Genomic DNA, 23,260 nt, shown 5'->3' on the forward strand with positions numbered 1-23,260 from the left:
AGGGGGGGATAAGGACACATATGTAATACCTTAATTCAGTGGTTCTCAACCTGTGGGATGTCAGTCGTAGTAACTTTGACATCTACTTACAGCTCATGGAACCCTCCCAACCCTTCTCTAGTCCGATGTTAGATTCTGAGCCAATCGTCTCATCAGAGAGGGCAGACAAACTCCCTGTCTACAGTAGATCAGTAGCTCCTCCCACATGGACATGACAGAATAAGCACTCACTGGAGAGAAGCAGAGCACCACATGCAGGTTCCTCCTGGACCTTGAGATGAAGTACTCGTACAGGTTGTCGAAGGTGGGAGGGTGGCGGGGCAGCTCCCTTTTCATCACCGCGATCAGACCCTGGGTGATCTCGTCTATCTCATCCCGTGCAAACAAGTTGGAGATCTTGGAGGAATGGACAGACAGTGTTCTGTGCTTTCAGAGTTCCCACAGCCAGTTCACTGCCAGAGTCTGGTCCTCCTCCCCGCCCCTCTCCCCCTTCATGTTGTCTTTTTCTCCTATTTTCTTCCTGCATCTCCACAGTTAAACTGCTGGTTTGTCAGAGATGATCAAGATTGCAACCATTTATTGAGCAGACTGAGCTGTTTAACCAGGAGCAAATTATGTTTCTTTCCCTTTGTGGAAATAGCTATCACCAAAACGCGGTCTCTCGCCGTGGTGATCATTTCTTTAACACGCCCAGTGTGGCCCTCTGTCCTCTGAGTCACTGTCAGGCTCAGTTCTAGCCCCACGCTGGTTAGCCAGCTCATGGCCAACAAGCATCCACAGACACCAGAGGGCTGGGAAGCATGAACACCGTGGCCTGACGTTAGGAAGGGTGTGCGCAGGGCTAGCATCTGGGACCCTGGCTTTGGAATGTCTCCCCCACTAACGGATAGGTTGTTCCACTGCGCCCAGACTGTTGATGCAAACACTGGGATAGATGGTGAACATCTGCCTTCCTCCTGGGAGTCTGCGATTTGGGCAGCCGTGGCTGGGCAGGGAGTGACCACATGGCCAGCGCCAGTGACAGCATTGGCCTCTGAGCCCCAGACAAGCTCCCTGAAGGGCAGTGCATGTGGGTGGCTCTTCGCTGCTGCGGGAGAAGCACCCCCCAACGGCCCTCTGGCGGGAACAGAGGCAGCCTGCACGTGGATTTCTCCAGATCCACCCAATGTGTCTTTGTCTTTGCTGATCTGGCCGTGACTCCCTACTGTGTTGCTTTCTTAAATGTTACGCCTAAGTCCTTCTAATGAAGTACCACGCGTGGGAGGAGTCGTGATGGCGCTGATACAGTGGGGTCAGAAGTGGTAACTCTGACATCTACTTACAGCTCACGGAACCCTCCCAACCCTTCTCTAGTCCCATTAGGGGAGGGGGGTGGGTGGGTGGATAGATAGGTACTTTGCTACTCCTGAAATAAATCATAGGACCAAATTGGAGACTAAAGAGACAAATGAGCAATCGTATTTAAAATGGAACAAAGCGTACAAAACAAGCTGGAGACAGGCAGCATCAATTTCACAGGAACTTCAAAAAACTGGCCAAATCTCATGTGTTCATCACTTCTGAAGTGAAACGTGTGTAACCATTGGCCTCACTTGCTAAAGGTTGCTGAAGGGTCACTGCGTTTTCTATTCAAATAGAAAGTACATTTAAAAAAACATGAGTTTGTTTTTCTCCACTTTTGAGACCTACCTCCCCGGAAGATAGCAGATTGTTAAGATATTCTAGAAATGCCTCATCTTTTATTTCATTGTCAGTGAAGATGAAGGTGATGCCTTTTCCTTCAGCCCCCGCAACTTTGTACAAAACTTTTAAGTCTTCTGTTAGGTTAGACACATTATAAGACCTAAAAACAGAAGTGGTAAAAAAAAATATATTTTAAATTACAACATAGTCTTAATTTATCTCAAAATTCAATAAAGCCCATGATGATTAGAGCATAAATCTGCACCTGCTGCAAGAGATACTAAGTAACAATGTCGGTAAAAACACAGAGATTGGCCTGGCCGCCATGGCTCAGCGGTTGAGTGTCAACCTATGAACCAGGAGGTCACAGTTAAATTCCCGGTCAGGGCACATGCCTGGTTGCGAGCTGGATCTCAGTAGGGGGCATACAGGAGGCAGCTGATCAATGATTCTCTTTCATCAAAGTTTCTATCTCCCTCTTCCTTCCTCTCTCTCTAAAAATAAATAAAAATATATATTCTGAAAACCACAGAGATTAGCATAAAATAGCTGTATGTTACGGTTCCAAACACATGTTCTATTTAACTTGAAAAGTGAGGACTGGGAAACTGACCATCAGTGACTCACGAAGAATAACTGGGGCAGGGAAATGAACTTTCATTCCCTGCAATCAGCAACAGATTTTGCCCGAAGGGCGAATATGTCTAGCATCTAAAACAAATTTGAAACTTGGATGAGTTTGGACTGATAAAAAAGGAAACAAATTATAAATAAAATCAGTGATTAGTGATATATAGTGGTAATTTGTGCATCTCTCTGAGTGGCTAGATGCAGAGAAAGCCTACAGAAAAGATGCATTGTGCAGTGCGGTATAAATAACAGAAATGCCATCATTGTGTGGTTACGGATTACGAAAAGAAAACCTTGGTCTCTGTTTTCCTGTTTCCTACTGAATGTGTGTGCTGCCGTGCTGGTGTGACTGTAAAAATGAAGCAGACACTTTCTCGAGTGTGCACGTAACTCTTCATGAGTAAGCTGAGGACAAAGACCGTGAAGAAACCCCACTTGAAGGAGGTTTTACAGTGCAAGGAACAGAGAGTTTCGTGGAAGCCACAGGGTGTACTGGGGAGACTATGGACCTCGGTACCAGAAGGGCCTGGGTTCAAATCCCGTTTCTGCAGCTTTAGGAACGTTCCTTCACATTCCTCAGACCCGTTTCCTCATCTGAAAAACGAAGGGAACAACACCTATTTGTAAAGGTGGCTGTGGGCATTAGCGATGATGTAGCTTGAGTGAACCTATCCGTGGTTGGCAAACCGTGGCTCATGAGCCACATGCGGCTCTTTGGCCCCTTGAGTGTGGCTCTTCCACAAAAAACCACGTGCAGGCACGCACATACAGTGCGATTGAAACTTCGTGGCCCATACGCAGAAGTCGGTATTTTGTGGAAGAGCCAGTATTTTGTGGAAGAGCCACACTCAAAGGGCCAAAGAGCCGCATGTGGCTCGCGAGCCGCAGTTTGCCGACCACTGAATGAACGAGGAGCTAGTTTTTACGCTGTGAGCAACAGCTAGCTACCCTCCGCTGAGGGTAAAAAGCTTTGTGACCCGGCTATGCAAGAGGCCAATCTCAACAGGCTTTGTATTCCTGACCCACCAACACCCGCCAGCAGTGCATTGCCACAGGAGGTTTGAACTATCCGTGACGTCTGTTTTGAAATGAAATAGAAGGTGTTTGAAAATAGAATTCAACTGTTTTCATTAGCAAAAGGAACTCCATCATACATTCCTTTAAAATAAATTCCAAGACGGAAATTCATTAAAGAGAAGCTTTGCTGAGACACCACTGCACCTGTGGGCAGAGCCCAGCCACACCTTCCTGCAGGGGCTGTGCAGGGGCTGCTCGCAGACACTCTCTGACAGGCCAGTCTCTGAAGGGCCTCCGGCATTGAGGTCTCAGAGCCTCTTTGGCTGTTTTTGTTTGTGTGTGTCTGTGTGTGTGTGTGTTTGAATGTTTTTTATTGATCTTTTAGAGAGAGAGGGAGGGAGAAGGAGAGAGAGTTTTTTAATTAAATGGACTGTTATGTATTGTTTTTGTGATATAAGGACACGTTCATAACACACCCCTCTCTAGATCCTGACCCCTCTCCTCCCGTTTCTTTCATAGCTAAGCTTCTTGAGGAGTTTCTAAACTTGTCTCTACTTCTTCACTTCTTTAAAGCGATGTGTTTTCTGCACCATCCACTCCACTGAAAGGTTTGTGGTTTTTTTTTTAAATACTTTTATTGATTTCAGAGGGAAGGGAGAGGGAGAGAGATAGAAACATCAATGATGAGAAAGAATCATTAATTGGCTAACTCCTGCACGCCAAACACCGGGGATCAAGCCCGCCACCCAGGATGCGCCCTGACTTGGAATCGAACCCTGACCTCCTGGTTCATAGGTGGACACTCAACACTGGGCCACACCAGCTGAGCTCCACTGAGAGTTTTGACACGGTGACTGCTAGATACCACTGTTCATACCCCAGAGAAATTAACTATAGAAAAACACATTGCCTGTTTTCCGTGATCGTACCTGGTTAACGTTATCTGGAATATCTGATACCCGGCTATGAAGGAGGCCAATCTCGACAGGCTTTGTTTTCCTGAGCCGCCAACACCCACCAGCAGTGCATTGCCGCATGACGTTCGAATTATTCGTGAAATCTGTTTTGAAATCAAATAGAATTTATTTGAAAATAGAATTCAACCATTTTCCTATCCTTGCACTAAATGGGCCCAAGATTTGACCATACACTTCCAGATTATATTAAACCTTTTCTTTTTATGATCTATCTCAGAACGTCAAAAATTAAAGTTCATGTTGATTTATTTGACTCAAAGTATTTCCCTGCCCAGCTATCTTTTCATCATGAAAAACAGACCAAATGATCTTTCCTGTCCTATTTCAAAACTATTCTGTGTTTGTGTGAATTTTCTTTTTCTTTTTACTTTTCACATGAATGGATGGATGGTGGAGCTGCACTTGCCAATCGGCACAAAGTGTAGATTCACCGGCTTATTACTCACCAGTCTAACACCTGACTTACTAGACAGCTAGCTCTCCCACAAATACTACCTCTATCATATCTCTCCCAAAGAAAATTCTTCAAAAGTATCAGAATTCTACTTGCAATGGGGGCAGAAAGGCATTTGTAGAAGCAGAATGAGAGAAACAGCCTTTCTAGTCTTGTGTTGCTTTTCTTGTGGTTGAGTTCTTCAGTGAGAACAAATGATTCAGATCTAATGCAGGCCAATGGCAGACACTGCTGAAAAGCTGCCTTTTACCTTAATGTCACCGCGAGGAAGGCAGTCTAGATGGATCACTAAATTCATTATCACCACTAAAAATAATTTTTAAGTGCAAGTCTATAGATGTCAGATCAGTAATGACACCTTGATATGTATGAATTCTATCATTATATTTTAAAATATGTTAATCCCTTATAGGTTTTGCCCCCTAGAACACAGTCCCAGGCCCCCAGGAACTAGCCACAAGGGTATTTAAGAATTACTTGTCGAATGAGAAGCAGCCCTAGGGCTTCTAGAAATTCACCAACTTTGCAGACAACAACTGTACAGTTGTTCGAATGGAAAATAATGCCCAAATGAATAAACAATAACACAAGAATAAACTCTGTTTCACATACTCACAAGTGTAACCCTACTTTTGCCCCACCCTGTATGATAAACAGAGTTACATGCTTCCTCTTTATCACCTTTCTAACTCAGTGTTCTGACTCCTGGAGAAACTCCTTTTTGATCTACAAATTATACAAATAAACAACTCTTCTCTGTAGCCTCACAGACTTGGCCCAAACCACCCTTCTCCTCGATGCTGCCTCTAGTTGGATTCTGCTTTTCCATCAGCCCTATTTCCCTCCTTCTCCCTTTCCCCATCTGTCGGCCCCTCATCTGTAAGCCTGTCATGAGATGGACATTTTAAAAGCATCAACTTTTCCTCTACAAGGAACAGAATTCCCATTATGTCAAAATATGATTGAAGAAGGGAATATTTCTTCACAGGGTTCTCCAGCACACTTTCTAGGAAGGTAAAATTGACTCAGTGCGTCAAAAGCTCTGAACACAAAACCCATCAATTTGCCCTGGAGAAACATCTGCTGTCATACGGGTGGATTCAAATAAGGGGTTTCTAATTAAGCCTTTGTTTTCGGAGACAGTGAATGAGTCCCTCTTCTATATGCTGCCTGATACTATATATTTATTCTCTCAAGAGATATATCTGTGCAATTTAGTAAGCTTTCACATGCTCCGTTTATGTCAGTAACTAGTCCACAGTTAGAACCTTAATTAGATGAGTCATTGCATCTTTAAAAAAGACCAGATCAAGAGATGTTCCTCTAATGATTTCATTGAACTGTCTCTGGTAAAACTGGAGCTTTTCAGACAGAAAGTCAAAGGATGGCACCTATGGGTGGGGAGAGAGGAAAATACAGGTAAGGTCCAAAATGTACAAAAGTATCAACTGCAAAGACACTCCAAAGTAATTCCAACTTTTTAAAAAACCTATCGCATTTCTAAAAATTTGTGATGGGTTAGTTGACTTTTCATTATTTCCATTTTCAGGGGCCTGAAACCCAACTTTCCAATATGAAATTATTTCTGACTTTTGTGTTCAAAAACCCCAGCATCCACTCCTCCCCACGGTAATGAAGGTTGGAATGTAACAAATATTTTTTTCTGTTTTAATTTGCTTTTTAATACTGTTTATGCATTTTTTTAAAAAAATATACAGAGGCTTCACATTCTTTATGTAGTCAAATTGTTCTGAGATAAATATTCACGGATTTGCTTTGCAAATTGTTCCTCCCCGTTTATTTCTTGATCCACATGCACTCCAGAATTGCTTCGCATCCTTTTGGAGTCTTATTTCAAACTTCATTAAACCCATGCATTAATTTAGGAAGCCTGATGGGTCATTCAACCAAGTAGAGTTTTGTCATGTTTATTCCTAGGTATTTTACATATTTTTGCTGTTGAGTAAAATACTTTTATGCTACATCTTCTATCTTGTGATTTTTAGCAAGAGTTGGCAAACTTTTCTGTAAAGGGAAAGATGGTAACTATTGTAGGCTTTGGGGCCCGTGTGGTCTCTGGAGGCTACTCAGAGCTCCGCTCCTGTCCTGTGAAAGCTCTCAGACATTTATAAACAAGTGGGCATGGCTGTGTCCCAAAAACCGCTGTATTATGAACCCTGGTGCTTCAAGTCCATATAATTTTCACGTGACATAATGCTATTATTCTTTTGCTTCCCCCCGCCCTCCGCCACCCACTTAAGAATGTAAAAATCATTCTTAGCTCACAAATCTAACAAAACACAGGCATTCGGCTGGAGGTGGCCCATAGACTATAATTTGCTAACCTCTGGTATAGAGGATAGTTCCTGAGTTTTATATTTATATCATACTTGGTCATCTTACTGGACTCTTAGCACTTAAAAGAGATTTTAAATTCTCTTGGTTTATATGAAGAGATAATCATATCATCTGCAAGTAAATGGTATTTTGGGGTTTTTTTCCCATCTGATAATTACATCTATTTTCTTTTTGCCATTTTGTTGCGGTGCCTAGAACTTTCAAACTAATTCTATATATATAAAAGCCTAAGTGACCGTTATGACTGGTCAACCAAACACTCAACACAGGAGCTGCCCCCTGGTGGTCAGTGTGCTCCCACAGCCAACCTCCCTGGGCCGACCAACCTCCCGCAGTCCCTCCCTCCGGCCAGCCAACCTCCACAGGCCCTTCCCCAGGCCGCTGGCCAGCCTCAACTGACCCCAATCGGGACTGGGCGAGACCGCCCCGATCAGCCCAATTGCCAGCCAGGCCGAGGGACCCCACCCATGCACAAATCTGTGCACCAGGCCTCTAGTATTAAATAATAGTGATAAGATCAAGCATCCTTGTCTGGTACCTAACTTTCATGGGATCACTGCTAAATTTAATTGAAAGAAATATTTTACACTTTGTGTATGATGACATGAATCACAACTGATAACTAATGTAGAAGTTACAGTGACTCCATGGCAAGGCTCCAATATAGGGAGAAATTTCTAGTTAAGTGAGTGGTCCTCAAAAAATTCTCTCTAAAGGTGAAAATAAATACCAGTTCATAGATTTTGGGCACTTCAAATATACTGTCTTCAGGTTCATCACCAGTCGGTTCAGGCATCTCACGGAGAAAATCTACAAAGTATGGCTCGGGATGAATAGACGATATCACCTCCGAGCTGATATTTTCTTCAATTGCACGAACAATATGTGCATTGAACCACTGCTCGTCCTCAGGCATTACAAATCTGCAAGAAGGATCCAGGGGTAAAAATGCAAAACGTGGAGGCATCCTTCCTCACCGAGCGTGGTTTCGACCCCTCTCCACCTCCTCTGGCCCCATCCCGCACCTCCGTCACGTCAGAAAAGGGAAACACTCTGTTCTGCCTTCTGATAAGAAGGACCTAACCCAGCTCACAGAGTTATAACATTCACAGCGTTACTCACAGAAAATACTGACGGGGAGAGTCCCTCCTTGACCAAACTTGGGCTCCTCTGATACTCTTCCCTCTGCTTTGCATCACCCGATTTTAGCACAAATCTTGGTAAGTACATTTAGCCAGAATCCTCCACCCCCAATATCTGATCACCCTCGTGTGTGACCAAATTCCACATTCTCCTTCATCCCCCTGGGGTAGCATGTGATCACCTTGCCTGCAAGAATCCTACTTAGGTCCGTTTAGCCAGAATTCCCCTATACCTGAGGTTTCCTCTTGCTGATTTTCCACCTGCCGACCTCCCCCACCCTGTTCCTTGCCTATAAACTCCCACTTTTTCCTTTTTGGGTTTGGAGTTGAGACTCTGTCCACTATTGTAAAGCCCCACGGCAGCAGTCCCTCTACTATCACGGCAGTCGCTTTAACCAGTGTCGTGAATAATTGTTTTGTTTAACAATACAGGTGAGTCAACTGGGTGAGGTCAAAGGTCCCTAAGACTTGCAATAAGAGTGCAGAAGTGACAGTCAGTGTGGGCGTGCATCCTGTTTCTGGGTTTGTGGGCACACAGTGCATGAAGGTCCTTTTCAGACTTACGGTATCAGGGGGAAGAGAGGAGGATGGGGACTGACACTGGACAAATGTCACCTGTGTGAGGCACTGGTGGCCTTTGCAACTTGGTAAGACTGATGTTACCCTCCACGTTTCACAGAGGGGGACACAGGCTCAGAATGAGGACTGAGTTTATGTACCAGATTTTACCCCAAAACTACACAGAGCTCCAATTTCTTAGAAAATGTAAGTCGCTAAAATTTGCCTCTGAATGTTACCAGCTCTCTTATAATGTGGTGATTTAAAAAGATGTGCTGTTGAATGTGGCACAGCAATCTTATTAAGGCGACCAGCAGGTAGGAAACGGCATCGATGCTTCAGAGGCCCAGAGAAAACTAAGACACTATTCCTTACTCTACTCATTCACTACTCCTTACTCCACTGGTTCACTACTCCTTACTCCACTCATTCACTACTCCTTACTCCATTAGTTCACTACTCCTTACTCCACTGGTTCACTACTACTTACTCCACTCATTCACTACTCCTTACTCCACTAGTTCACTACTCCTTACTCCACTGGCTCACTACTCCTTACTCCACTGGTTCGCTACTCCTTACTCCACTGACTCTCTAGTCCTTACTCCACTGACTCGCTACTCCTTACTCCACTGACTCTCTACTCCTTACTCCACTGACTCTCTAGTCCTTACTCCACTGGTTCACTACTCCTTACTCCACTGACTCACTACTCCTTACTCCATTGACTCACTACTCCTTACTCTACTGATTTGAGCAGACAATGCTGGAGTTAATCTATTGTATACACTTTTTGTTGTTGTTGTTAATCCTCACCAGAGGATATTTTCCCATTGATTTTTAGAGAGTGGAAGGGAGAAGGAGAGACACAAAGAGAGAAACAGCAATGTGAGAAAGACACATGGATTGGTTGCCTCCCACATGCGCCCGACCTTGTCTGGAGACATCGCTGGAGATCAGAGCTGGGGATCAAGTCTGCAAGTGAGGTGAGAGCCCTTGACCAGAATCAAATCCGGGACCCTTCAGTCCACAGGTCAACACTCTATCCAGTGAGCCAAACCGTTGAGGGTGACTGTATAAACTTTGACATAGAACATTGACCCCAGGCACTGTGATACTCACCTGTCTGCAATGACTCTGTTGCACTCGTGTTTGAAAAGTGACAGGAGAACAGAGATCGAATTACACTCTTCAGCCCTTATGTTTAACATCCCTTGCCAAATTCTGGAAAGATCTCGAAGATTGAAAATGTAATGAAATTTAGAAGGAGTTGGCAGCATCTTCACCTAGAGATCAAAAACAAAAGAGTGATGCTCATTCACTTTTCTGATAAACTAAAAGTAGACGTGTTTTTAGAACTATTTTATTTCACAAGTCCTATTTTAAATTAAATAGGCTGAGCATTAAACCAGCGTTAAGTTTATATTTTCATTAGCGTTGATGGAGAGAACACATAAACCACCACAGAATGTAAAGGAGCATAAGCCCTTGAATGGGAGGGATTCAAGCATGACATACAGGACGCAGATTCCAGCCCATTCTATCACCACCAGCTGGCTTTGAACAAGTCACTTCCCCTGACTACTTAAAAATGCTGTGAGTTGTCAGAATAAGCATTCCTGGTCATTATTACCTCATTAGTGTTATTCGGAAATAGGTCCTAACAAAACACGGTGTGAGCTGGTCACCAGGTTCACTTCTCAAGTCAACAATGATTATGTTCTATAGACTGTCTGGTTAGGGGCCTTCATGAGCTTGTATTTCCACATGTCCATCTGTATATTGAAATCTAAGTTCCACAAAGGGGACCCAGGCTCAGTCCACAGCCTCTCATATGTCTCTGCACACCTGGAATAAACCGGCAGACATACAGTCTGACGTGCAGCTGTTAGTACTAGGTGGTGTTCCTGGGTTTTGTTTGTTTGTTTGTTTGTTTGAACACTAATTTACTTATTATTCCTACCAACTTGTAGACTCTAAACAGGCACAGCTGTAACCATGACCAGGTGGGGATAAACTTGAGGCGTAGCAGGTGTGGGGGGCACTGCTGGCCATGAGGAGCGTGTATTGGCATCATCAGCATCGCTTTCCAAAGCGGAGCTATAATTCTGGAGAAACAGCGCAGACTTTCCATAGGATGCGTTCAGGAGCACATGTTCCCTTCTGCTCCCTCGTGGAATGAGCCCTCTGTTGAACTAGTGCCCCCCCGTTGAGTTTGGAGAACGATTTTCACAGGCTAATTCACAGTGGAAGTAAAAACAGCAGGTAGCAAAGGAGAGAGAATGAAGAGAAGTGTTCTTTCCCTCTTTGCTCAGTTCCATGCTGAGCGGAAATGTAAACCACACACTTATGTTACAGATATGCAGAAATAAAGGGACAAGGCCATGGGCATGCTGCTTTTCCTTCTTTGCTGTAGAAGACAGCCACCAGCAACTGGAGTGGCCATTAAAGGGAACTAGGCAAGTGCCTTCCTTCCCCTCGGCTGCTCATTTATGAACCTGCTTCTTTCCTTCTCTTCTGGTGCCTCCCTTTAATTTTGTGTCAATTTCCTTCCTTTCGGACCTGCTTCTGCTTTAGAGCTACGTTAAGTTCTATGAAGGTGAAGCGATGCACAGCGAGTGGACGGAAAGTGTGTTTTGTGAAGACGGGGGATTTGAAAAAATATAGATAAAGAAGGCTGTTCACCTGGGGTGGGCAGAGGAGGAAGACTTACTTATTTTTCAGTGACAATGTTTGAGCACCTCCCACTGCCCTGGGAAGACACCCAGTAAACGAGACCACTAGGTCTGCTGCCCTCAGGGAGCTTCCCGTCTAGTGGGAAGCCAACAATGCGTAGGAAATAAGCATACTGATAGACAAACAACAATGATATAAATAGTGGTTAGAACAAATGGAGTCCTGAGACAGAGAATGCCCGCGATGAGGCCCCGGACAGGCACCTTGGAGGAAATGAAGGTCAGGAGGATGAGAATCGGTCACATGAAGTGTCCTGGCTCCGAGGTGGAGAAAGGAGTCATGGCTGGAGCAGAAGGTGGGAGGGAGACAGGTGAGCAGGGCCAGCTCAGGGCGAGGGCACAGGCCCAGCCAGGCGGTGGCTTTCACTGTGAATGTGACTGGGAACCTACTAGTGCTTTTGAGGAGGAGGAGGAAGGCTCTCTGGGTTACTTCCTGTAAAAGCGTCTCAGGACTGTGGCAGGACAGACTCAAGGAGGGCGGGCAAGGAGGCTGGCTAGGAAGGTGCTGCGTGGTCCGGGCAGGTGACGGAAGCCCCCACCAGGGCTCACAGCGAGGTGGCTCTAAGCTCTCAGCGTGGGGCATGTTGTGAAAGCAGGTCCTAAGACTTGCAGCTGGAATCCGGGGATGGAAAGACAAGTGGGGGGTGGGCCAGTTTTCAGCCCGGGGAGCAGGACGGTTGTTGCTGGTAACGGAGATGCATAAGGCTGGGAAGGGGCACATTTAAGGACCATCAGGAGTTCTGTTCGGACGTGCTAACTTTGAGATGGTTGTTACATATCGAAATGGTGACGTCTACTCAGCAGTTAGAAATAGGTCTGGAGCCGAGCAGCGAGGCGGGATGCAGGTCCTGGTTTTGACGCCATCAGCACAGAGAGGTGTTCCGAGCCCCGAGGCCAGATGAGATTGGGGTAAAGACTGAGACAGAGCCCTAGTCGGTTGGCCTCCGTGGATGGAGCGTTGGCCTGTAGACTGAAGGGTCCTGGGTTCAATTCTGGTCAAGGGCACATGCCCGGGTTGCGGGCTCGATCCCGTGCAGGAGGCAGCCAATCAATGATTCTCTCTCATCATCGATGTTTCTATCTCTCCCTCTCCCTTCCTCTCTGAAATCAATATATATATAAAGACTGGGACAGAAACCACGTCCGGCTTCCAGATCGAGTGCACCCAATACTTGGAGGGGGTGGAGAAGGGGCGTAGAAAAGGTAGCCAATGACAGAGGAAGCAAACCGAGTGGATGAGCCCCCTTTGAAGCTGAGTGAAGAAAGTGCTGAGGGACCATTTATGTCAAATGCTGCTGACAGTCAAGGAAGAGGAAGAAGACCTCAGCCTTTAGCTATGGCAACACCGGGTTCCTGGGTGACCCGGATGAGAGCAGTGGAAGCGAAAGCTCGTGCACAGTGGGTTAACGAGGCAACGAAAGGTGAGGAAATGGAGCCACTAAACCAGTGATGGCGAACCTTTTGAGCTCAGCAGGTCAGCATTTTGAAAGACCCTAACTTAACTCTGGTGCTGTGTCACATATAGAAATTTTTTGATATTTGCAACCATAGTAAAACAAAGACTTATATTTTTGGTATTTATTTTATATATTTCAATGCCATTTAACAAAGAAAAATCAACCAAAATAATGAGTTCCTGTGTCACCTCTGACACGCGTGTCACAGGTTCGCCATCACTGCACTAAACGGTCAGATAACAAGAGGAGCTTCAACAGAAAGATACCAGGAAGACCAAAGCTTTTCATAAAAATGTGTCTAAAGGCACATTAAATTGAGCAATAGCCCCACTGGAAAACAGATGGGTCTTACCACAGAAAATTCTCAGACACTCAGACCGTGCCATTCATGTAGGAGTTTCTTTATGAGAGGCAGAACAGCACGTGCAAAGGCCCTGTGCTGGCGGGGGCGGGGGAGGCGGCTGTGTGCAAGAGCATTTCATGAGACACACCCACTTCCTGAGAATTCTGTCTCTGGAATCCCTGAGCCCACCCCGGAATCGGAGAGGCTGGCCCTCGGTGTCCCCAGGACGTAGCTTCTGCACAGATGTGTGTGAATGGCCTAAAGAATGGATAGTGAACTATGACAACTAATTCTCATCTCTGCCATTTTCTGGCAAACATATCAACTTTGTTTTTATCGCAGACCTACACTTAATTGCTTTTTCATAAGTCTGCCTAAGCCATCTGGTGACAGGCACAGGTCTGCTGAGCTTTCCGTAGGTCACTGACTTGTGTATTGAAATCTAGCCTATTTTTATGTACATTTCCATCCATTTACTAACTCATGCTCCACCTCTGAGGAACACACCAGTTTTGGTTAGCTAAGAATATCTGGAAACCCAAGTATTCACTCAGTCAGTAAATATCTGAGTCTGACATAGTTTGAGCGGAGTCGGGGGTGGGGAGTGGGGTGTCTAGGGGGGGAGACAGACATACAGAGAGTTACAAATCAAAGTAACAAGTGGAAAAGCAGTGTTTTCATTTCAGCAAAATTCTACTTTCTCTTGGGTGTCATAGCTGGTTCATAGCTCTACCTCATACATATGGAAAACATCATTCCATCAGCACAGGCGCTGCCTGGGAGGAAAAGGCGTCCTAAATCTCTTTGAGCACCTAGTTTGTCTTGCACAAATCGGCATTACCACACGTAATGTGATAACTTCGCGGGCCACGCGTGAGAACTAGGCTGGATCGCACTTGACGTGTTTTTATTATTGACCACAGACAACGGTACCTTAGTCCACTGCCACAGCACTCTGCCCGCGGAAACCAGACTTGAAATTATCTCACATATTTCAGGTTTGAACTTTCTACAGGGATCGAAGTATCCGCAGCCAATAATTCCTGAAAACACACACACACACACAAGATTAAAGGTGCAAGCTCATTAAAAGGTTATAAGGTGCATGTGTATCCCTGAGAATAAATCATTACAAGACGGATGAGGCGGTGTTAAGAATTTCTCAACAAAGTCAGCAGTGGGCCTGGGAAGCTTAGCAGGCTGTACTGAGCATTTTATACAGACTCGCTCATTTAACCCTCCCAACATCCTCTGAGAAAGAATCGGAGGCAGACATTATTCTTCTTCCCATGTTAATATGGGTTTAGGACTGGCCCACAGTCACACGGCCTGTGGGCGAATCTGAGATTTGAACCCGCGTAGCCTGGCTCGGAGCCTGTAGGACAGTACTCATCCTGGGGAGTAGGAAGCTGGCAAAGGACTTAGAAACCACTCCCTCATCCTGCAGGGGAGCAGCCCAGGCCCAGGCAGGTAAAGCAGTTGCTCACGGTCAGCGGAGAGGTTGTTGAAAGAAATGGACTCGGCACCCACATCTCCGGACCTGCGGTCAGTCAACGCCCGGGCCTGGGCTGGTCCCCTCGTGGCTCCCGGGACACCCCCAGCACAGACAGTGCGACATAACCGCCCTCGGGAAGGGTACGTTGTAGGGTTAGAATGTTGGGGGTTCAGACTGCAAAACCGGGGTGCTCTCTTCCCCCCAGTGAGACGGCACACTGCGTGATGTGCTCGGTGCTGAGCAGGGTTTTCTTAGGGGAATATGAATGGGAATCGCTGTTGGGAGATTCAGAGCAGGTTACGAAGGGGCGGGGGTGGGGGGAGCTAAAGAAACTGGGCTTCGTTCACACAGCTCGAAGAAGAGCAGCCTGGAGGGAACATGGAACCGTCCTCCAAAGTCATGGCTGCTGGTGCCAGAGGCCAGAAGGCCCTTTGCTTCCTGAGATCCTCTGGTTCTGGGTCTCCGGCTTCCGGTGGGACACGCATTCTGTGGGGAGCATGGGGTCTGGAATCCAAAATCAGGATTAGCACCACACCCCTGCCCTGCAGAGGCCACACAGCCCTGATTGGGCAGTTATTTCTCTTTTCTGAGCCTCAATTTCTGGCTTGTTTCCACTTGTAACTTTCAATAGTAATCACATTGAAGAGCGTATCAAATAGTGTGGCAAATGCTCACCGACAGACCACTAAGCCGAGAGACACCACAGGGCCTGGGGCACTGGAAGCCCGTTTGTCCATCCTTTCCTCTCCCTCCCTTCTCCCCGAGGTAGCCACCGCTCCGACTTGGTGAGAACCATACCTAGCTTTTCTTTATGGCTTTGCCATGTATTTTTTCTGAACTTTAACTTTTATTAACCCTAATTTTTGAAACTTAATTTCATAGAATCATATATTCCTTGGTGACTTGCTTATTTCACTCAACATGCTACTTCTGAGCTTTATCCATGTTGACCCATGTAGCTGTGTGTGCTCATATTTGCTGCTGTGTGGCATTACACTGTGTACCTATGCGGCAAGTTATTTATCCGATTTTATCGTCAATAAATACGGGGGTTACTTCAAGGCTTTTGCTATCATGAACAGTGTTCCGGGGCACAGATGCAAAATCAATTACAGGTGGATGGAGGACTTAAACATGGAAGGCAAAGCTATGCAATGCTTGAGAAGAAATACAGGAGACCATCTGCATGACCTCTGGGGAGGAAAGAACTTCCCAAGTGAGACTCAGAGAGCACACACCATAAAGGAAAACAATGATGAGCTCTTACACAGCCGGCGGTGGACCTGCTGGGGGTGTGGCCACGGGCTGCTTCTCCAGAACCAACGTCTAATCCCTCCCCACAGGGCTGGCGGCAAACTGCACGCACGCCAGCCTGGAATGAGAGGTCCAGTTGCTTCGCGTTCTCACCAATGCCTGATTTTGTCAGGATTTTTCATTTTTACAAATCTAGCCGTATGATGTGGCATTTCCTTGGTGCTCTAAATTTGCATCTTCCTGAATATTCATGCTTATCACCTTTACACTTGTTCACTTGCTACTTGGTTACCTTTTCTTAAAGTACTGGTTTTTTATTGCCCATTTTTATATTGGATGGTTTTTCTCTTAATGATTCATATGATTTCTTAAAATATTCAGAATACTAACTTTTTTTTTGTTATATGGGTTGAAATTTTTTTTCTTCCACTTTCTTCTTTTTTTATTCTATTAATGCTGATTTTTAGAGGAACCACAGTTCTTAACCTCGTCAAGTTTATCATCCTTTTCCCGTATGGCTTATGCTTTCTGAGTCTCATTTAAACAATTCTTTCCTACACAGAGGTCATTCGGATATTTTCCTTTATTTTCTTCCAAATGTTTTATATGCTTTGATGTCCATATTTAGATCTTTAATCTATCTGTATTGGTTTTATGTTTGGTGTGAAGTAGGGGTCCAATTTCAGTGATTTTCCCATAAGAATTACTAATATCCCAGAACCACCCATTGAAAAAATGCCTTTCCCTTCTGATCTACATACAGTACCTGCCATGTCAAATAATTAATGTCCACATATTCATGAGTCTGTTCCTCTTGTATGTCTTCACAAACATAACTTTTGATGGTATAGTTTATGTGAACCTAAATTTGGCACTAAAAATTTCATTTTTATTAACATAGCAAACTGCTACATTTGACTTGGTATATTATATTGTTAACCTATGATCAATGTGCAGTCACTCAGCCCAAATTCCTCTTATTAATCATGCCAAGAAAACCCAAGCACAAAGATTTGCTTATCTCTAAAGCCGACCTTCAACAGGCTATTTCTAAATATTCCTGAGTCTTAACAGGGGCTATCAACATTCTTCTTAGTATTTACTCCTCTCTTTTCTGGTACTTAGCCCTCTATTTCACATACTTAATCCCCACTTCACACAGAGCCTTTTATCTCCTAAAGAAGGTTTTGCATGGTCTATGTCCATTATGTATGCAATTAAAAAATTAAACACCAAGAAGAGTCATACCAAAAATTTTGTCTATTGAAGCATTGGAAGGCAATGTGCAATTAAACACAGTAAATTGTCTTTTTAAACGCTGTGGAATGTCATTTCGACCCCCTCCAGGGTGGATCATTGCTGCTATGAGCTGTACATCAACAATAGTAGTGAAGTCTCCAGGCTTATCCAAGCTGTACATGCCTTCCATTTCCATCATTTGTCGCACAATCTCATTAGTTATCTGAAATGTTATACACACTATTTTAGTAACATCTCACAATCACGGTCCTCCACAGCTCCTATAAAATTAGTACAGATGAGATTAAAAGAAAATATTCAACTCTTATCAATGAAGTGTTTGTGAATGCTAATGATCACCTTCAAGGTTACTCGGTTTCACCCATCACCCATGAAATCTAAACCATAAGTTAAACGTGTCTGGTGCAAGTCCAGTCTGCTTCTCATCACATTGATCAAACTAATTTCCAAATACACTTAGATGAATTATGGAATATCTGGCACAAATGCAGTAGTACTCAAGTTGCAAGTTTTGCTATAGGTATCTTTCTCACTCAAAATTCAACACTTCAGAATACTTACATCAGGATGTGGGATGGTTTTACTCCTGAACTTTCAAAATTTTATCACTGAATGTTTGGGTTTGGGTTTTGCATCCCCACCTTATCTTTCCTACAGCCTCTAACATTGCTACAACTCCCTCCTTACTAAAAAAATGTTCCCGCTCTTGGTTTCAGAGGCTCAGTTCTTTCCAGGTTCATCTAATGACTTGGGAGGCATCCCACGCACCATTTTCCACCACCCGTCCCTCACATGTAACTGTTCCATAGGGCTCCATCCTCCTCTTCTCTTCCCACTGTTCAGAGGATGCCATATCAACTCTATACCCTGGACAATCTCAACTCTGGAACCCCACCTTCAGGTTCGTTCCTAAGCTCCACACCTCTATGTCTAAATTCCTACTGGGCATCTCACAATCTGGGCACACAAGCACCTCAAATATAGCAGTCTTTCCTTTAACAAACATTTAACGAATGATTTCTGTGTGTCTGGTAGCATAGACAGATGTCCCTGTCATTCTAGTAGTGGGAGAGAAAATATATATATGTGTGTGTGTGTGTGTGTGTGTGTATTAGTATATTATAAGTCTTTTTGGAAAAAATGAAGCAGAGAAAGGAATTAGGCAGTGCTCAGAGATATAGCTGAATATGAGGAGTAGGGGAGGCTCCGACTTTCAAAACACATAAGGAAAGACTTAAAGGATATGAGAAAGGAAACCACTTAAATATCTAGGGGAAGAGCATTGCAGGCAGAGTAAAGAGTAAATGAGGTGCTGAGCGAACATCATATCCAGTGTGTACAAGGCTCAGTAAATGTGGCTGGAGCAGAGTCACGGGGAGATGAGGTCAAACGGGATAGGGCCTTCGCGTCCCGGTAAGAATTTTGGCACGCATATTCTATGCGTCTCATGGAGGGTTTTGAGCAGAGGATTGTGTCCTGATATGGCTCACGTTTTCACTGATTTGAGAATAGATTGAGTGGGGCAAAGGAAACAGAAGCACTGAGGAGACATCTGTAATGGTCAAGAAGAGAGAGAATAGTTTGCACAGATATTGGCAATGGAATGGATAAATCTTGGGTATAGTTTGAAGATAGAGCCATCATGATTCCCTGAAAGACTGAATGGTGTTGCTATTTTTTGAGATGGACAGCACTGTTGGGAGAGCAGGTTTAGGGAGTAACAGGAATTTGGCTTTGGAGAGGACATGGTAAGTTTGAGATCCAACTAGACATTCCTAATTGGATAAATGAGCCTAAAATGCAGGGACTCTTCAGTCTATAGATGATATCTAAATATGCTTCCTCTCTCCTCACCTTATAGCAATGATGGTGAACCTTTTGAGCTCGGCGTGTCAGCATTTTGAAAAACCCTAACTTAACCCTGGTGCTGTGTCACATATAGAAATTTTTTGATATTTGCAACCATAGTAAAACAAAGACTTATAGTTATGATATTTATTTTACATATTTAAATGCCATTTAACAAAAAAAATCAACCAAAAAAATGAGATCGCGTGTCACCTCTGACACGCGTGTCATAGGTTCACCATCACTGCCTTATAGGAACTGCTGGGAGGTCTATGGGCCTTGGAACCCAACTGAACGGGAGAGAAAAGGGGAAAGGAAAGGGGGGAAAGCCTTCCCTGGCCTGAGGATGACACCTGCATAGATTCGCGCGTTGGGTGGACCTGGCCTATGTGGGCCAGAGATTTTCAACTGTTAACTGTGCTTTGATCCTTGAGTAAGCTCTTAAGGACCCGGCAGAAGAAAGCTCAAAACCTGTCTGGATGCGGGCACATCCATCCTAGGCTTCAGATAATTTTCAAAGGCGATGACCTAGCTAACAGCCAAAGATACATACAGAAAACAAGACAGTGTGAACCTGAGCAAACACTATTAAAACCACAGAAAGCAGAAACAGAGCCACATAGATTCCCTATGCTGGAATTAACAAACACAGAAATTAAAACAACTGTGCTAAACATGTTTAAAGAAATAGACAACACATTTTAAAATATATGCAAGGAGTAGGAAATTATTAAAAATGACAGTATTTTTTTTAAAAGAAAAGAGAATCAAATAACTAAAATTAAAACTCAAAAAAATAATTTGACAGTAGATTGGACAAAGTTGAGAAGAAAATTAGGGAAGTGGAAAGCAGAGAGGGGAATTATCTAGACATAAGTATTACAAGGATGGGGTGTATAGAAGAGAATTAAAGAAGCAAAGAGGGCATAGAAGAAAGACTAATATACATCTGGAGTTTGAAAAAAGAGGAAAGAGAGTAAGGCAGAAGCTATATTTGAAGAGATAAAGACTAGAAATTTTCTAGAACTGATGAAAGACACCAAACCACAGATTCACAAGTCCCAGTGAATCCCAAGTAAATAAATGCAAGTAAATCTACACCAAGGAACATCATTTAGAAAAGAAGAAATATAGTAAGGTAAAGAGAAGCCTTAACAGCAAACAGTGAGAGAAGGCAGATTGACAACAGAGGTGCGGTGCTGAAGTGGTAGTTGACTTCTCAGCAACAACAGGAAAACAGAGGACAGAAATGATAGATTCAGCATGATGAAGAAATAACTGCCCGCCTCAATTTCTACATCCAGCAGCAATTCTTTCAAATAAAGGAGATGAAATAAAGACATTTACAAACAAAAACTAAGAATTTGTCATTAAAAGACCTTCTCTGAAGGAAGTTCTAAAAGCAGAAGGAACATAATACCAGAAGGAAGGCCCAAGATGCAAGAATAAGTAAAGAGCAAAAAAGTGTTAAATGTGTGGGTAATGAAAATGAAAACTAAATATATAAAGCAGTACAAATAATGCCTCATGGAAAATTTTTTAAAAAGAAAGATATAGACCTAAAATACAAGCCAATGATAAAATGCTAAGTCAGGAGAAAAATAAAGAAAATTGAAGTGTTCCAAAGTCATTGGGCATACAAAATGGAAGCTAAAGGGTTAGTTATCTTTATTTTTTTATTATCTGTGTATGCAGATATATTGTCTATGGTAACCACTAGAACACAGAAATTAAGTACAGCCTATCCTATATAATAAAAGCTTAATATGCTAAGCGTCCGGTTGTCTGGTCATCTGTTCAACCAATCAAATGTAATACGCTAACGATACTCTAAGGCCACTCAACCACTCTCTATGATGTGCACTGACCACCAGGGCGCAGAGTCAACTGGTTGACCAGTCACTATTACATGCACTGACCACCAGTGGGCAGACATTCTGATCAGTAGGTTAGCTTACTGCTGGGGTCCGGCCAATTAGAACTGAGCAAGATGGGCCAGACATGCTCTGGAGCCCTCCCGCAGTCCCTCCCTGGCTGGCCAACGTCCTGCATCCCTCCCCAGCCCTGATCGTGCACAGGTGGGGTCCCTTGGTCTGGCCTGTGCCCTCTCGCAATCCGGGATCCCTCAGGGAATGTTGGGGAGCCAGTTTTGGTCTGACAGCCAAACAACTGGTCGCTATGACACGCACTGACCACTAGGGGGCAGACGCTCAACACAGGAGCTGCCCTCTGGTGTCAGTGCATTCCCATAGGGGGAGCACTGCTCAGCCAGAAGCCAGGCTCATGACTGGTGAGCACAGTGGTGGTGGCGGGACCCTCTCCCGCCTCCACGGCAGTATTAAGGATATCCAACTGTGGCTTAGGCCCGCTCCCCCTGGGGAATGAATTTTGTGCACCGGGCCTCTAGTAAATAATAAACAAAAGGGAAAAATCATTTCCTCAGAGAAATAGGAAGAAAACTGCAACCCATCTATGCTCAGCTGAGAGTGAGGAAATGGAGGAGTTGGAGGTCTGGGAAAAAGAAAAAAGTATGAAATAGTCATCTCCCAGAGCAGGAGTCTAAAAAAATATATAGCACAGGTATAGACAGGATAAAAATATAAAACATGAGACATGCAGTATGATTGTTGGGCAGGATTAAGAGCTCAGATGAAAAAGGAGACATATGTCATGCTTTCAACAATAAAGATTTCTTTAAAAAGAACTTAGCCATGATCATGATTTTATTTTATTAACTAGAGGCCCAATGCACAAATTCATGCACAGGTGGGGCCCAGCTGGCCAGGCCCCAATCAGGGTGGATCAGGGCCTGACCTGTCTGGAGGAGACAGTAGGAGGTTGGCCAGCCAGCCTGCCCTGATTGGGGCCAATCAGGGCTGGGCTGGCTGCGGGGAGGGGCCAAGGGCGATTGGCCAGAGGGCCCCGCCCCCAATTGGGGTGGGGGGTTGATTGGGAGCAGAGCCGACTGTAGGGAGGGGCTGTGGGTGGTGGGCCAGTTGGCCCTGCCCCCGAATGGGGTGGGGGAGCCAATCGGTATTAGTGGCTAAGGGAGGGACTGTGGGAGGTTAACCAGTCAGCCCCACCCCCTGATTGGGTGGTTCACTGGCCACAGTAGGAGTCATAGTGACCGGTTGTTCTGGTCATTATGGAGTTCTGGTTGCTGGCTTTTTATATATATACTAGGGGCCCGGTGCACAAAATTCGTGCACGGGGTGTGTGTGTGGGGGGAGTGTCCCTCAGCCCAGCCTGCCCCCTCTCACATACTGGGAGCCCTCAGGCGTTCACCCCCATCCCCCTCCAATTGCAGGATTGGCCCCTGGCCCAGGCCTGACGCCTCTGACAGAGGTGTCAGGCCTGGGCAGGGGCCCCTCATTTCCCCCCATCACTGGTTCTGCCCCCATCCCAGGCCTGATGCCTCTGGCCCAGGCGTCAGGCCGGGGCAGGGGACCCCCAGACGCCTCCGATTGCTGGCTCTGCCCCTTGCCCAGGCCTGACGCTTCCGCCGGAGGTGTCAGGCTTGGACAGGGGACCCCCAGCTCCCTGCAGTTGCAGGCTCCGCCCCTACCCAGGCCTAACGCCTCTGGCTGAGGCGTCCGGCCCGGGCAACAGGGACCCGCAGCTGCAGCAGCCCCGTGATCGTGGGCTCCACTTTAGGCCCAGGCAAGGGACCCCTAGCTCCCAGGACTGCCAGCTTCGACCGTGCTCAGCTCCCATCGCTGGCTCCACCCCTACTTCCTGCTATCACTGGCCAGGGCGGCAAGGGCGCCTGATTCTCCAATCATGGCTGGGGGACAGAGCAAAGGTGGCCCTGCCCCCAGCTCTTAGCTCCCCCCTGGGTTTCCGATCATTGTCAGTGGCAGGGGGCTTCTTCCTGCTTTCCCTTTCGCCTCCCAGCATTGTGCCTACATATGCAAATTAACCGCCATCTTTGTTGTCAGTTAACTGCCATCTGAGTTGGCAGTTAATTTGCATATAGCCCCGATTAGCCAATGAAAAGGGTAGCGTCGTACGCCAATTACCATTTTTCTCTTTTATTAGTGTAGACTAGA

General features: G+C 45.2%; 1 protein-coding gene across 1 annotated transcript in view; it reads right to left on the minus strand.

Moving 5' to 3' along the window:
- The window catches only part of DNAH8 (dynein, axonemal, heavy chain 8), a 294,659-nt gene that overhangs the window by 129,374 nt on the left and 142,025 nt on the right, over positions 1-23,260 (minus strand). Inside the window, exons 56-63 of the mRNA XM_006775895.2 lie at positions 17,352-17,565; positions 14,288-14,397; positions 9,942-10,105; positions 7,850-8,042; positions 6,030-6,152; positions 4,260-4,390; positions 1,690-1,843; positions 232-396 (exon numbers count right to left, since the gene is read on the minus strand). Coding sequence (XP_006775958.1) covers positions 232-396; positions 1,690-1,843; positions 4,260-4,390; positions 6,030-6,152; positions 7,850-8,042; positions 9,942-10,105; positions 14,288-14,397; positions 17,352-17,565 — 1,254 coding nt within the window. The remainder of the gene's footprint in view (positions 1-231; positions 397-1,689; positions 1,844-4,259; positions 4,391-6,029; positions 6,153-7,849; positions 8,043-9,941; positions 10,106-14,287; positions 14,398-17,351; positions 17,566-23,260) is intronic.

Source organism: Myotis davidii, unplaced genomic scaffold (assembly GCF_000327345.1).
Source record: "Myotis davidii unplaced genomic scaffold, ASM32734v1 scaffold289, whole genome shotgun sequence".
Classification (NCBI taxonomy): domain Eukaryota; kingdom Metazoa; phylum Chordata; class Mammalia; order Chiroptera; family Vespertilionidae; genus Myotis; species Myotis davidii.